We start from the raw sequence: 14,025 nt of genomic DNA, 5'->3' as shown, positions 1-14,025 counted from the left end.
AGTTACAGGAGGTCAGACTTCACCCTTGCTATGCCATTTTGACTTACCCTGGGGTAGAAAGTTACCTTTTTTCATGATTTTGTGTTTTCACTATGCTCTTGTCCCATTAACGTAAGTACTGTTTTGCACGAACATAGACTTTACGTAACCTTCATTGTACTACACAGATGGCTTCTGCAATTTGATTTTTTTTTTCTTTCAATGGTATGTTTAGCAGTTTCCCATGTTGACGTATGTGGCTCTAGCGTTAGGTTAAACCACACACACGGTTCGACCATGTGTTCTTTTCACCGTGTAGTGTTCCATTACAGACACACGCTGCATGTGTTCATCCATGCTCCTACTGTGTCCTGCTGTTCTGCTGTTACCAACAATACAACATTTTTGTAGGTGTCTCCACATGCCCATTAGGGTTCTCCTCTGGGACATACACACCTACCTACCTACCTACCTACATATCCAGAGAAGAAACCGCTGAGCCACAGGGCGAGAGCATCTTCAGCTTCACTAAGTAGTGCCAGATTGCTCCCAACGTGGCTGTGAAAAAGCCAACCCCACAGCACAGTGCTGGGCTGACGGTGAGAGCTCAGCCCACAGAGCCAACCCGAGTTCCTGAGCTGAGCCAGAGGCCTCTATCAGAGCTGGAACAGGGCAAGTGCTGTGGCCACCTCCCCTCACCAAGCCAAAGGGAATACCCAGCAGACCCATCTGTCGAGGGAGAAGTTAGCCACAGAAGCAGAGCCCAAGGGCCGGAGCAGGAAAGAGCGGAGGGAGGCAGAGAGAACGGCATGCAAGAAGGCAGGGAAGGACTGTTAGGAAAAGCAGAACCTGAGCCTGGGGGTCATGCTGGCACCCCCTCCTTCTGCCTCCATCAGCATCCTATAAGGGCTACCTCAACCACACCTGGAGCCTTCTGCTTCCATCTCCACAGCCTCACCCTAACACAAGCCGTCGCCACCTCTGGCCTGGACTCCGGGGCCCCTGCCTCATTCTTGCCCCACAGCAGCAGAGGGATCTTTTAAAAGCGAAATCGGATCAGGCCAGTCCCCTGCTCCAATCCCATCAGCGGCTTCCCATGGCACTGACCAATTACCAGCTCCTCCGTGACCTGGGCATCCCTCTGCCCTCACGCATCTTACCCCCTCACCACTACAGACCTTCTACCCCAGCCTTGCCAACTAGCCCCACCCCAGGGCCTCTGCCAGACCACTCTTCCCAGACCTGCCCGTGGCAGTTGCATCTCTCAAATCTTCGCTCAGAGGCCTTCCCCTGTGCCCAACCACATACCATTCACCCGGGCTTTTCCTTCACGGCACATGACCCTAAATGACACTTTAATGGCCACTTGCTTGGTTGTCTATCGCCCATCTCCCTCACTTTGATGGCCACTTGCTTGGTTGTCTATCGCCCATCTCCCTCACTTTGATGGCCGCTTGCTTGGTTGTCTATCGCCCATCTCCCTCACTTTGATGGCCACTTGCTTGGTTGTCTATCGCCCATCTCCCTCACTTTCATGGCCACTTGCTTGGTTGTCTATCGCCCATCTCCCTCACTTTCATGGCCACTTGCTTGGTTGTCTATTGCCCATCTCCCTCACTTTCATGGCCACTTGCTTGGTTGTCTATTGCCCATCTCCCTTACTTTGAGTTTCATGAGAGCGAAGACTTCACCTGCCTTTTTCATAAGCTCCAGGGATGAGGGCGTGGGCAGAGGAGAACATACACACAAAGGACAGAGAGAAACCAAGAAGCAAAGACAGAGAGAGAGAGAGAGGGGCATGGGCTCCCTGTCCCTGGCTCCCTGCCCTGGTGAGGTCGAGGGTGCTTCCTGCCCGTGGCAACTGGGAGGCACCACTCCACCTTTCCTGCTTTGGCTAATGGGCTTCTGTCCCGAGTGACCGAAAAGGCCCTGGGGGCAGCAGATTCCATTGGTGGCCACATGTTTCTCAGCAAATACTTGCAGTGCTCTCAGCGTGTGCTGAACACTGAGGCTCAGAGCAAAGTGATGACACGAGCCTGGCTTGCACGAGCCCAGCCTGGAGCAGTGGCCTGCAGCTGTGTTCAGCAAGCACTGGTCTCCAGGAAAGGAAGCCGGAAGACTCCCTGTGACGAGCCTGGGCTGAGGCCAGAAGAAGGGGTCAGGCAGTATGTGATAAATCTCGAAGCAAAGGTCTTACTTTTCCTGTCACCAACTATGAGGATATGACAAATCCCCGCTGCTCACATCTCTGCGCAGGTCTGACTCCAGCTGCCCACGCAGCACATCCTTCTCTGACCCTGGGCGCCCAAGTTAAAGTGTACCCTTCTCCAGACAGCCAAGTCAGCCCAAGACCTCAGACGCCAGCTACAAGCGTGGGGATCCACGACACACACTTCTTATCTGCTAGATACAAATTCCAGGTGTTCCCACTACCCCTTCAGGGTGCCAACTGCAAGCTCGCGGCTACTCCTGGGCTCCCTCACTGGCCTGCTGGCTACCACTACCCATTTGGGTTCAGTGATTCACTGGCGCGACCCACAGAACTCTGGGAAAGCACTATTCTTATGATTACAGCTTTACTGGAGGACAAAAAGAATACAAAGGAAGAGACGCATAGGGGGAGGTTTGGGAGGGTCTCCAACGTGGAGCTTCCACATCCCAAAGGGCGCACTGCCCTCCCATGTACGTGAGTCTTTCACCCAGCAGGAAGCCCATGGAGCTTCCGTGTCCAGAAGTTTTACAGGAGTCTCATTCATAATGCACTCTCCAGCCTCTCTCCCTCAGGTCGGTCAATATCAAGAGGTGACCACAAGCATCCCAAGGTGGGGCTCCCTGGCCTGGCCACTATGAGGTGGTTACCACGAGGTAAGTCCCTCTGACCTAGTCACCCCCCACCCCAGAGCTGCCTCTCCAGATTAACCTGTCAGGCCTGGAGTCCTTACCAAGGACACATAAACCATTAGGGAAATTCCAAGGCTTCTTTAGGGATTAACTCCAAGGAACTGAGGATAAAGACCCAATTCCTGGGTAGAGTTAATGTAAACCCCACAGACAGGCAGAGCAAGGGGTTCAGAACGACAAGGGAGCAGCGTGTGCGGGGGCGTGGAGAGGGTGAGCATTTCAGGAACAGCCAACAGTCTCAGGACTGGAATGGACACATCTGAGGTGAGTATGCCAAAGGGAAACTGTGATGCATCGGTTCCCATTTAGATTCTGTATTCATTAAATTCAGAAGAGACCTGAAGCTAAAAACAAGAAGCAATTAAACTGTGGAAATGGAGAGGTTTTGCTATCTTAAAAAAAAAAACACATCTATGTATTCAAAATAAATTTTTTATAGTTAAGAACAGAGAAACTACGGACTCCAACTGTGGAAACTGTTTGCATGATAATAAAACAAAATTATAAAAGCTTGGCAGGATGGAATAAATTATGAAATTTTAAACTAAAAATATATACATATGTAAAATTATAACTATAGTATAAATCTTAGTATTTTTTTTTCAATGAACTACTTAGGAATAAAAAAGTTCTTTTTTAAAAATTGGAATCCGAGTCTTTGTAACATTCTAAACTACATGACCTATTCGAGCTCCCAAAAAAGTAACTTAAAAAAATATCTGGGCAGAGTTTGTCCTGCCCTTTAACAACTTGTGTTTGGTATTCAAAGCCTTGAACTCAGGGATTAAAAAATAATAATTTTTTCATTTCTGTTAGGGCTACGGATGATCACCAAACAGCTACCCCAAACAGCTATCAGTGTGCTTGTGTTTATAACCTTTGTGTTTACAATCTTGTGTTTGTGTTTCTCATCCTGCAAACAATTCCCACAGTTGCAATCCATAGTTCCTCTATTCTTAACTATAATAAACATATCTTTTGCATATGGGAACTCTGGAAACAAGATAATCAATATACATGTGGGGCCATTATCTCCTAGAATGCTGTTTTTAAAAAAAAAAAAAAAACCCAAACCTATTACCTTTGAGTTGATTCCAACTCATAGTGACCCTAAAGGACAGAGTAGAACTGTTCCACAAGGTTTCCAAGGAGCGGCTGGTGGATTTGAACTGCCGACATTTTGGTTAGCAGCCGTAGCTCTTAGCCACTATGCCACCAGGGTTTGTTGCTGTCAAAAACCCATTGCTGTCAAGGGGATTCCAACTTACAGCAACGCTTGGTGGCGCAACGGTTCAGTGCTTGGCTGCTAACTAAAAGGTAAGCAGTTGGAACCTACCCAGTAGCTCCAAAGGAGAAAGACCTGGCAATCTGCTCCCATAAAACCTACAGCCTGGAAAACCCCATGGAGCAATTCTACTGTCCTCTAGGGTCACTATGAGTCAAAATCAACTCCACGGGCAACGACAGAGTCTGAGGAGAAGTCCCTGGGAGGTGCAAACGGTTTGTCCTCACCTGCTAACCCAAGGGAGACTTGGTGGTAAAACAGTTAAGTGCCTGGCTGCTAACCAAAAGGTTGGCAGTTCAAACTCACCCAGCAGCTCGGTGGGAGACAGGCCTAGTGATCTGCTCCCTTAAAGATTACAGCCTAGAAAGCCCTCTGGGCAGCTGTACTCTGTCACATGGATCACTACGAGTCTCTAGAACAGCTACCCCATTCTAATCGGCACACACACTAAACGTGCTCCATCATGGCTTCTCCACTCCTCCTCCCCCAGGCTGTGAGCACCCACCGTGGCTCCACTCACCGAATCCCTCTGTGCGTCTGCACCTAACCCACCACCTGGGTCAGACCTGGCACTCAAATGTCCGCTGGGCGGGTAATTCTTTTACTTTTTGTCACTCGGAAGCAACATCTTTCTGGGTTTCATGTCTAAGAGACCTTAGGCAAGTCACTTCAGCTTTCTGCACCCAAATGAATGCTCAAAAAGAGAGTCATTGGCTAGGAGAAGCTAAATCTCTACCTGACAAACAGCACTGGACAAACTAATATTTAGGTCCTTTCCAAGAGTTAAGAGTGGTAAGTAACCTTTTTCTCAAGAGGAAGCATTAAGAGCTAATAAGGGAACTTTTTGGAGGTATCACACCCAATATTTTGCCGGTGTGGACAATGCAAATGAGGCATTTTAACTACCAAAATCAAATACTGAACTTACCTAGAGAAAAAAAAGTCACTTAGAAATATGGTTGGAAAGAGACATTTAGCTACTCCACGAATTACTCGGAAGGGACATATTTTCTAGGGGGGAGGTGGAGGGATCATTTCAATTTTTACACCTAAAGAGACAACTTTAAGATGGGTTTTAAAAGTTAAAAGTTATTAAACTTGAATTATGTTAAAATTAATATCAGCCTCATATTCTATACTAGGGAGAAGATTGTTTTTTATTATAACTTCCTAAAAACATAAAAAGACCTAGTACATGTTAATAGCCCTTATAATTACACGGTTCTTTCTCCCTCCCATCTTCTCCCAGAACTTCACACATATTAGATGATTTTATGTTCCACAACTCCCTCGGTGAGGTAGACAAGAAAGAGACTACTATCCTCATTTTATATATAGGGAAATTGAGGCTTTGAGAAGTTTAAAAATGATCTGCCCAACAAGACAACTCCAGGAGTACAAACTCCCACTAATTTGCTCAATGACCGCTCAGTCTCTTCTTCTGAAGCAGGATGGTGCTAGGCTACATGAGGCCACTTCTAGCTCTAAAGCTCTAGAACACATTTGTTTACGTGTCCTTACTAATACTGCTTCAATCAGAGTTCACACATACATCGACTTCAAGGGCGATAAATAATTGCCCTATCGTCTGGGGTCTTAAACGCCAGCAAGTGGCTATCTAAGATGCATAAATTGGTCTCAACCTACCTGGAACAAAGGAGAATGAAGAACACCAAAGACATATGGTAAAGATGAGCCCAGGAGACAGAAAGGGTCACATAAACCAGAGAAGACTCCATCAGCCTGAGACTGGAAGAACTAGATGGTGCCTGGCTACCATTGATTGCTGCCCTGACAGGGAACACAACAGAGAATCCCTGCTGGAGCAGGAGAACAGTGGAGTGCAGATCTCAAATTCTTATAAAAACACTTAATGGTCTGACTGAGACTGGAGGGACCCTGATGGTCATCATCCCTGGAACCCTTGATAGCCCAAGATAGGAACCATTCCTGAAGCCAACTCTACAGACAGGGATTGGCCTGGCCTGGACTATAATATAGACAATGATGCTGGTGAGGAGTGATCTTCAAGGCTCAAGTAGACACTTGAGAACATGTGGGCAACTCCTGTCTGGTGGCGAGGTGAGAAGGAAGAGGGGGACGGATGCCGGTTGAACAGATACGGGGAATACAGGGTGGAGAGGAGGAGGAGCGTGCTGTCTCATTAAGGAGAGAACAGCTCGGAGTACATGGTGGGGTCTGTACAGCTTTTTGTAAGAGAGATGACTTGATTTGTAAACTTTCACCTAAAGCACAGTAAATAAATTAAAAAATAATAATAATAATTCCCTTATTTGATTTTTGCTAATCAAACTGAGACAGGTGCTCACATATCCCACTGACAGATGCTTCTTACTATTTATTCTCCAATGCCATAATCTTGGCTATCTTTTGCTAAAATAGTGACACCGCTCAAGTTGAGTACCCTTCAGCAGTTCTTTGTTTAACATCTGAGCTCCTATGATGTGGCGCTGTTATTCTATACAGTGAGATAACACAATAGTAATCTGCTAAGTTGAACAGGGAAGCTCAAAATATTTGACCCATAATAAAGGAGGAAGGAAAGAAAAATCACTATGAAAAAAAAATCTTGAATGATTTAAAAAACAAAAAAACCTGTTGCTTTCAAATGGATTCCAACTCATGACAACCCCACATGTTAGAGAGTAGAACTGTGCACCGTAGGGTTTTCTTGGCTATAATCTTTATGGAAGCAGACTGCCACAACTTTTTCCCATGGTACCACCGGGCGGGTTCGAACAGTCAACCTTTAGTTAGTAATTGAGCGCAAACCATTTGTGCTATCCAGGGACCTTTCTGGAGCCCTGGCGGCACAGTGGTTAAGAGCTCACCTGCTAACTGAAAGGTTGGCAGTTCAAATCCACCAGCTGCTCCTTGGAAACCTTATGGGCAGTTCTACTCTGTCCTATAGGGTCACTATGAGTCGGAACTGACTCGACAGCAACAGGTTTGGTTTTAGGGACCTTTCCCGTATGATACCAAAGATGAATTCATCGACTGAGCGTTTTCTCTGCTCTCGCCATTCTAGAAGCAAAGGGAAGGAGTTAATTCGTTACATGCAGTGGGTGTCTTACAACCCCTACTGGGAGGCTACCAGCTCCCTGAGAACAGGGCTGTATCTGTGTAAGACAAAACAAAACGGTAAACGCTCGTCGTTAATTAGTACCTATATTAAAAAAAGAAAAAGCCATAATTAGCTGCGTTGGCCTAAAATGTTTGGATGCTTGGGTGTTTTAGAAACCTCCACCGTCGTTTCAGCAGCTCATTCGCTGTACTGTCATCTTTCCGCAGGCAGAATGCATCGAGTGAACTGTTAGCCTTTGCTGAATCAGAACGCCAACGTCAACGCACCCAGTGCCTAAGCTCAGAGCAGGCCCCAGCTGGACGTGCTGGTGAATAAAGTAAACAAACGCATAGCAAGCTCTTTCCTGGGGGAACAGAGAGACGAGCTGCCCGCCCCACCCTCAGTATCCAGCACTCCCTTCACCCATTCACATCGCAGTCATCTACGGAGTGCTTACTGTATGCAGCCCCAAGTGAACACAGGACAAAGCAGTGCGCAGGAGCCGGCCCCGCTCTCTGAGCTGACAACCACTAGGGTGGGCCTGGCGGCAGTTAACCATTTCTGGCTGTGATAAGCGCCGTGCCAGGAATCCACCAGTGTGTTGTGGGTGCAGAGCTTCAGAGGAAACGCCCCGGGGGGGGGCAGCAGAGCTTGGCGCAGGAAAGGGGGTTCCCACCCAGAAGGGGCACTCGGCCCGTCCTGGGACTCTGGGCAGATGTGACCCTTCCCCGGAGCTCGGCTACTGGGTGGACCAGGGCGGCACTAGGTGGACCAGGGCGGCACTAGCAGGACCAGGGGGGCACTAGCAGGACCGGGGCGGCGCTAGCAGGACCAGGGTGGCACTAGGTGGGCCAGGGTAGCACTAGGTGGACCTGGGCGGCACTAGGTGGACCAGGGCGGCACTAGCAGACCCAGGGCGGCACTAGCAGGACGAGGGCGGCACTGGGTGGACCAGGGCGGCACTGGGTGGACCAGGGCGGCACTAGCACGACCAGGGCAACACTAGGTGGACCACGGCGGCACTAGGTGGACCACGGCGGCACTAGGTGGACCAGGGCTGCACTAGGCAGACCAGGGTGGCACTAGGTGGACCAGGGCGGCACTAGGTGGACCAGGGCGGCACTAGCAGGACCAGGGCAGCACTAGGAGGACCAGGGTTGCACTAGCAAGACCAGGGCAGCACTAGATGGACCAGGGCAGCACTAGGTGGACCAGGGCGGCACTAGCAGAACCAGGGCAGCACTAGCAGGATCAGGGCTGCACTAGATGGACCAGAGCGGCACTAGCAGGACCAGGGCAGCACTAGCAGGAGCAGGGCGGCACTAGCAGGACCAGGGCAGCACTAGATGGACCAGGGCGGCACTAGCAGGACCAGGCAACACTAGGTGGACCAGGTCTGCACTAGCAGGACCAGGGGGGCACTAGATGGACCAGGGTGGCACTTGGTGGACCAGGGCGGCACTAGCAGGACCAGGGTGACACTAGGTGGACCAGGGCGGCACTAGGTGGACCACAGCGGCACTAGGAGGACCAGGGGGGCACTAGCAGGACCAGGGCGGCACTAGCAGGACCAGGGCGGCACTAGCAGGACCAGGGCGGCACTAGGTGGACCAGGGCGGCACTAGGTGGACCAGGGCGGCACTAGGTGGACCAGGGTTGCACTAGCAGGACCAAGGCTGCACTAGCAGGACCAGGACAGCACTAGGTGGACCAGGACAGCACTAGGTGGACCAGGGCGGCACTAGCAGGACCAGGGCGGCACTAGATGGACCGGGGCGGCACTAGCAGGACCGGGGGGGCACTAGCAGGACCAGGGGGCACTAGCAGGACCAGGGGGCACCAGCAGAACCAGGGTGGCACTAGGTGGACCAGGGCGGCACTAGGTGGACCAGGGGGGCACTAGCAGGACCAGGGCGGCACTAGCAGGACCAGGGCGGCACTAGATGGACCAGGGCGGCACTAGCAGGACCAGGCGGCACTAGGTGGACCAGGCCGGCACTAGGTGGACCAGGTCTGCACTAGCAGGACCGGGGGGCACTAGATGGACCAGGGCGGCACTTGGTGGACTAGGGCGGCACTAGCAGGACCAGGGCGACACTAGGTGGACCAGGGCGGCACTAGGTGGACCACGGCGGCACTAGGAGGACCAGGGCAGCACTAGCAGGACCAGGGCGGCACTAGGTGGACCAGGGCGGCACTAGGTAGACCAGGGCGGCACTAGCAGGACCAGGACCAGGGAGGCACTAGGTGGACCAGGGCTGCACTAGCAGGACCAGGGCAGCACAAGCAGGACCAGGGTGGCACTAGGTGGACCAGGGCGGCACTAGGTGGACCAGGGTGGCACTAGCAGGACCAGGGCTGCACTAGCAGGACCAGGGCGGCACTAGCAGGACCAGGGGGGCACTAGCAGGACCAGGGGGCACTAGCAGGACCAGGGGGACACCAGCAGAACCAGGGCGGCACTAGCAGGACCAGGGGGGCACCAGCAGGACCAGGGCGGCACTAGCAGGACCAGGGCGGCACTAGCAGGACCAGGGCGGCACTAGCAGGACCAGGGCGGCACTTGGTGGACTAGGGCGGCACTAGCAGGACCCGGGCGGCACTAGCAGGACCAGGGGGGCACTAGCAGGACCAGGGGGGCACTAGCAGAACCAGGGGGGCACTAGCAGGACCAGGGCGGCACTAGGTGGACCAGGGCGGCACTAGCAGGACCCGGGCGGCACTAGCAGGTCCGGACCCCGGGCTGTCACAGCGGTGAGAGCGGAGCCGCCCGGCGACCCCCGCCCGGGACACGTCGACGAGGCCCTGCGCCCAGGAGGGGCCGGGTGGGCGGGAGCAGGAAATGAGATCAGGGCCGGCGCCGGCCGGGCCGCGGGGTCGGGGTCCGCGGAGGGGCGGGAAGAGGGGCTGCGGCCCGGCCCCGGTACCGGGACCCCTTCTCCCGCCCCGGACCCGCCCGGCCCCACGCCGCTACCCGCCGCCCCTCTCACCGCCGTCAGGTCCGGCAGCCGGTCCCGCATCCCCGGGCCGGGAGGCGCGTCCCGCCGCTAACGCTGCCCTCCCGGCGGCTCTGCCTGCCGCGGGGTCTCGGTCGCGCGTCGCCACCTCAGCCGCCGGGGTCCCCGCTCCGCGCCTGCCCGCCGGCCGCCCTCCTTGCCTCCTGGCGGCGCTGCTACGGCAACCAGCCGCCGCTCTGCGCATGCGCGGCCGCCGCCCGCTCACTCCCTGTGGGAATGCAGCCGGCGAGCGCGGACGGGGCCGGGAGTGGGGGGCGGGCTGCGGGGGAGGGGCCGGGCCGGGGCGGGGCCTCTGGTGGGCGTGGCCCGGACGGGAGGGCGAGGCCTGGGGCGGGGCCTCGGGTGGGGGCGGGGCCTGGATGTGAGGGCGGGGGCTGGGCCGGGGAGGGTTCTCGGGTGGGGCGGGGCCGGACGGGAGGGCGGGACCTGTGACGGGGCGGGGCCTGGGGTGGGGCGGGGTTTGCGCAGCAGGGAGGACCTGGAAGGGATGGGGCGTGGCCTGGGCTGAAAGGGCTGATCGGGAAGTGTGGGCGGGGCCTGGGATGGGGAGGGGCCAGTGGTTAAGGGGCGTGGCCAACCTGGTCCTAAGGGGGCCGCCTCTTCCCCAAGTCGGGTACACATACCACTTAGCCCTTCTTGATCTGTGCTTTTGCTTTCATCCCCATGGTTTTATTTATATAAAAAAAAATTAGTTTATTTACAACACAAAGTGCAACCCCAATGTAAACTATGGACTTTAGTAAATAATTTATCCGTTTTGGTTCATGAATTGTAACCAGATGTTTAAAAAAAGGAGAAACTCCTGACACCCTTTGAACTGAGTACTGAAGTTGCTCCTGAGGTTCACCCTTCAGCCAAAGATTAGACAGGCCCATAAAACAAGCAGAGGCTAAATGTGCACACCAGCCCAGGGGCAAGGCTGAGAAGGCAGGAGGGGACAGGAAAGCTGGTAATAGGGAGCCCAGGGTAGAGAAGGGGAGAGTGTTGACATGCCGTGGGGTTGGCAACCAATGTCGCAAAACAATATGTATGAGTTGTTTAATGAGAAATTAATTTGCTCTGTAAACCTTCATCTAAAGTACAACAATAAAAGAAAAAAAGGAAACAAAATATATATGGGGAAAAAAAGGACAAATGGTGTGCAGAGGCAAAGGGCCTATTACTGGCCCAGGGCTCCTGGAACAAAGCACCTCAAAGTGGGTGACTGACAGGGATAGAAGTTTATTCTCTCACAATTCTGGAGGCTACAAGTCCAAATCCAGGGTGTCTGCAGAGCCACATTCTCTCGGAAAGCTCCGCGGGAGGGTCCGTCCTTGTCTCTTCCAGCACCAGCTGTCCTTTGCCTTGCAGCTGCAGCGTAACCCCACTGTGCCTCCATCCTGACCTGACCAGCTTCCATCCATCTGTGTCTGTTCTCCCTTTTATAACACACAGCTCAGATGGGATTAGGGCCTACTCCTCTATCACCTCGCGTTAACTGATAACATCTGCAAAGACCCTCTTTCCAAACAACATCATGTTCATAGGTCCAACAGAACTTTTGGGGGACACAATTCAAGCCATAACAGGGGGATATGGGAACTCTCTGTGCTTTCTGTAAGCCTAAAACTGCTCTAAAAATTAAAATCTATGTTTTAAATCTACCTGATTTTCACATGTAAAAAAATAAAAGACCATTTAATGAATTTTGACAAATTTAGCTAAGCAACAGAGGAGCTGGGTGCAGTATGTCTGCAGAAAGTGACCTTTTTAAGAGTCCGCCTCCAGCCTTTGGTGTGAATAAAGGAGAGGAAATGAAGTAAGGTACACAATGCATCAGAATAAAGCGACATAAAGTGACAGGGTGGCAGGAGGGACAACACCTGCAGGTCAGGAACTGGGGTATACAGACAGATTAGTGAAAAGAGGAAAATAGGGGGCGTGATGATAGAGAACAAGAAGACAGATGGGTCAGGGGGTGCTGAGAGTTTAGGCCAACCACAAAGTTAGAGTGAACAGTCCCCAAGACCACCCTCACTTCTGACACCTACTACAATATCCAGGGGTTCCCAAAACCACCCTCAGCTTCCATGATTTGCTAGAAGGACTCACAGAGCTCACTGGAAGCTGTTATACACACCAAAACCAAACCAAACGAAACCAAACTTCTACCATTAAGTCGACTCCAACTCATAGGGACCTTGTAGGACACAGCAGAACTGCCCCATAGGGTTTCCAAGGAGTGGCTGGAGAATTCAAACTGCCAACCTTTTGGTTAGCAGCTGTAGCACTTCACTACAGCACCAGGGCTCCATTATACTCACAACTGTGGTTTATTACGGGGAAAGGACCCAGATTAAAGTTAGTGAGGGAAGAGACGCATGCGGCAGATTCCAGAAGTACCAAATGTGGAGCTTCTGTTGTCTTCTCCCTGTGGAGTCAGGCCATGTTACTTTCCTAGTATTGATGTGTGACAACACATGTGGAGTATTGTCAAACAGGGAAGCTCACCGAACCTCAGTGTCCAGCGTTTTCACTGGGGCTTCATTACATAGGCTTGATTGATTGATTACCCAAGCGGTTGGCCTCAGTCCCCACCGTACATTCCACAGTTGGCCTTTCTGGCACGGCCAGCCTACCCTAAGGTGTGGCCAGCCCCCACCCTAAAGCACATTGTTACTATCTGGCTGGCCCAAGGCCACCCAGCAAACAAAAATCACCTCCCAGGAGCTGAGGGCAAAGGCCAGACCTCTTTTTGGGCAAAGTTAGGTTCTTCACTAGGCAGAGGACCTTTTGAGGAGGTGAGTTCTGAGCTGTGATCTGAGTGATGAGAAGAAGGCGGCCATAGAGAATCTATTTGGGAAGAAGCACCTCAACAGAAAAAACAGGAAGCTCTGAATTTGGTTCTGGGTGTGAATCAGTACTTGGTTTTTAGGAGTGGAGTTAGGAGACGCAGAGCGACCAGACAAACCAGGAGAGGAAAGACAGGAACTTGGACTTGGATGGGCTAGGGGCACACTTGATTCTTCTTAATTTATGACTCTGATATGTTTTTCACAATTTAAATCAAAATCACTCCCGAAGCTATGGTCCCTGGACACTCTGTTAACCCAGAACTGAAGCCATTTCCAAAGCCCACTCTTTAGACAGAGATTAGACAGGACTTCAAGGCAAAAAATAATACATTTGAGGAACGTGCTTCTTAGTTCAATCAAATATACTACATGTTCAATCAAATATATGAGACCAAATGGGCAGCTCCTGTCCCAAAAGAGGATGAGAAGGCAAGAAGGGACAGGAAGTGGTCAAATGGATACAGGGAACCCGCGGGTGGAAAGAGAGAGTACGCTGTCACATTGCGGGGTTTACAACCAATGTCACAAAACAATATGTGTATAAATTTTTGAAAGAGAAATTTAAAAAAAAAACTAAATTATTTGATGGATGTGGGCCAAACCAAAAGTCTCTATTTTGACTAAGCTACCAAAAATGAGCTGGGGGCAGTGGGCAATTATAGCAGAGCTTGTCTGAGAATGAACTTAGTATAAAGGAAGTGAAATTAGGGGTGGAAAAAAAACTACTTTTTCCTGATATAGCACTTAGGCTCCTGGATCAAGCAGTACCTGATACCAGTAACTCCAGAGCTTTTGTAAGCCATAAATTGCCTTTTTGGTTTTATCACTTAAAGTGAGGAAGGGCTGATACATTGCTATGAGTATTAAAATAGGCAGTATCACAGATTACAGACTCTGAGGTAGGCAAGGAGATGGAGGAAGGAC

At 51.7% G+C, this 14,025-nt stretch overlaps 1 protein-coding gene across 6 annotated transcripts in view; it reads right to left on the bottom strand.

The window, feature by feature from the left end:
- Window positions 1-10,429, bottom strand: part of STX2 (syntaxin 2) — a 55,086-nt gene extending 44,657 nt beyond the window's left edge. For all 6 annotated transcript variants that reach the window (XM_049865583.1, XM_049865584.1, XM_049865581.1 and 3 more), the window contains exon 1: window positions 10,241-10,429. In XM_049865583.1, the coding sequence (XP_049721540.1) occupies window positions 10,241-10,270 (30 nt within the window). In that variant the 5' untranslated portion in view covers window positions 10,271-10,429. The remainder of the gene's footprint in view (window positions 1-10,240) is intronic.
- Window positions 10,430-14,025: the final 3,596 nt, after the last annotated feature.

Source organism: Elephas maximus, chromosome 22 (genome assembly GCF_024166365.1).
Source record: "Elephas maximus indicus isolate mEleMax1 chromosome 22, mEleMax1 primary haplotype, whole genome shotgun sequence".
In the NCBI taxonomy this organism is placed as follows: domain Eukaryota; kingdom Metazoa; phylum Chordata; class Mammalia; order Proboscidea; family Elephantidae; genus Elephas; species Elephas maximus.
Note: the sequence above shows the minus strand (reverse complement) of the source record. Positions and strands in the feature narration are given on the sequence as shown.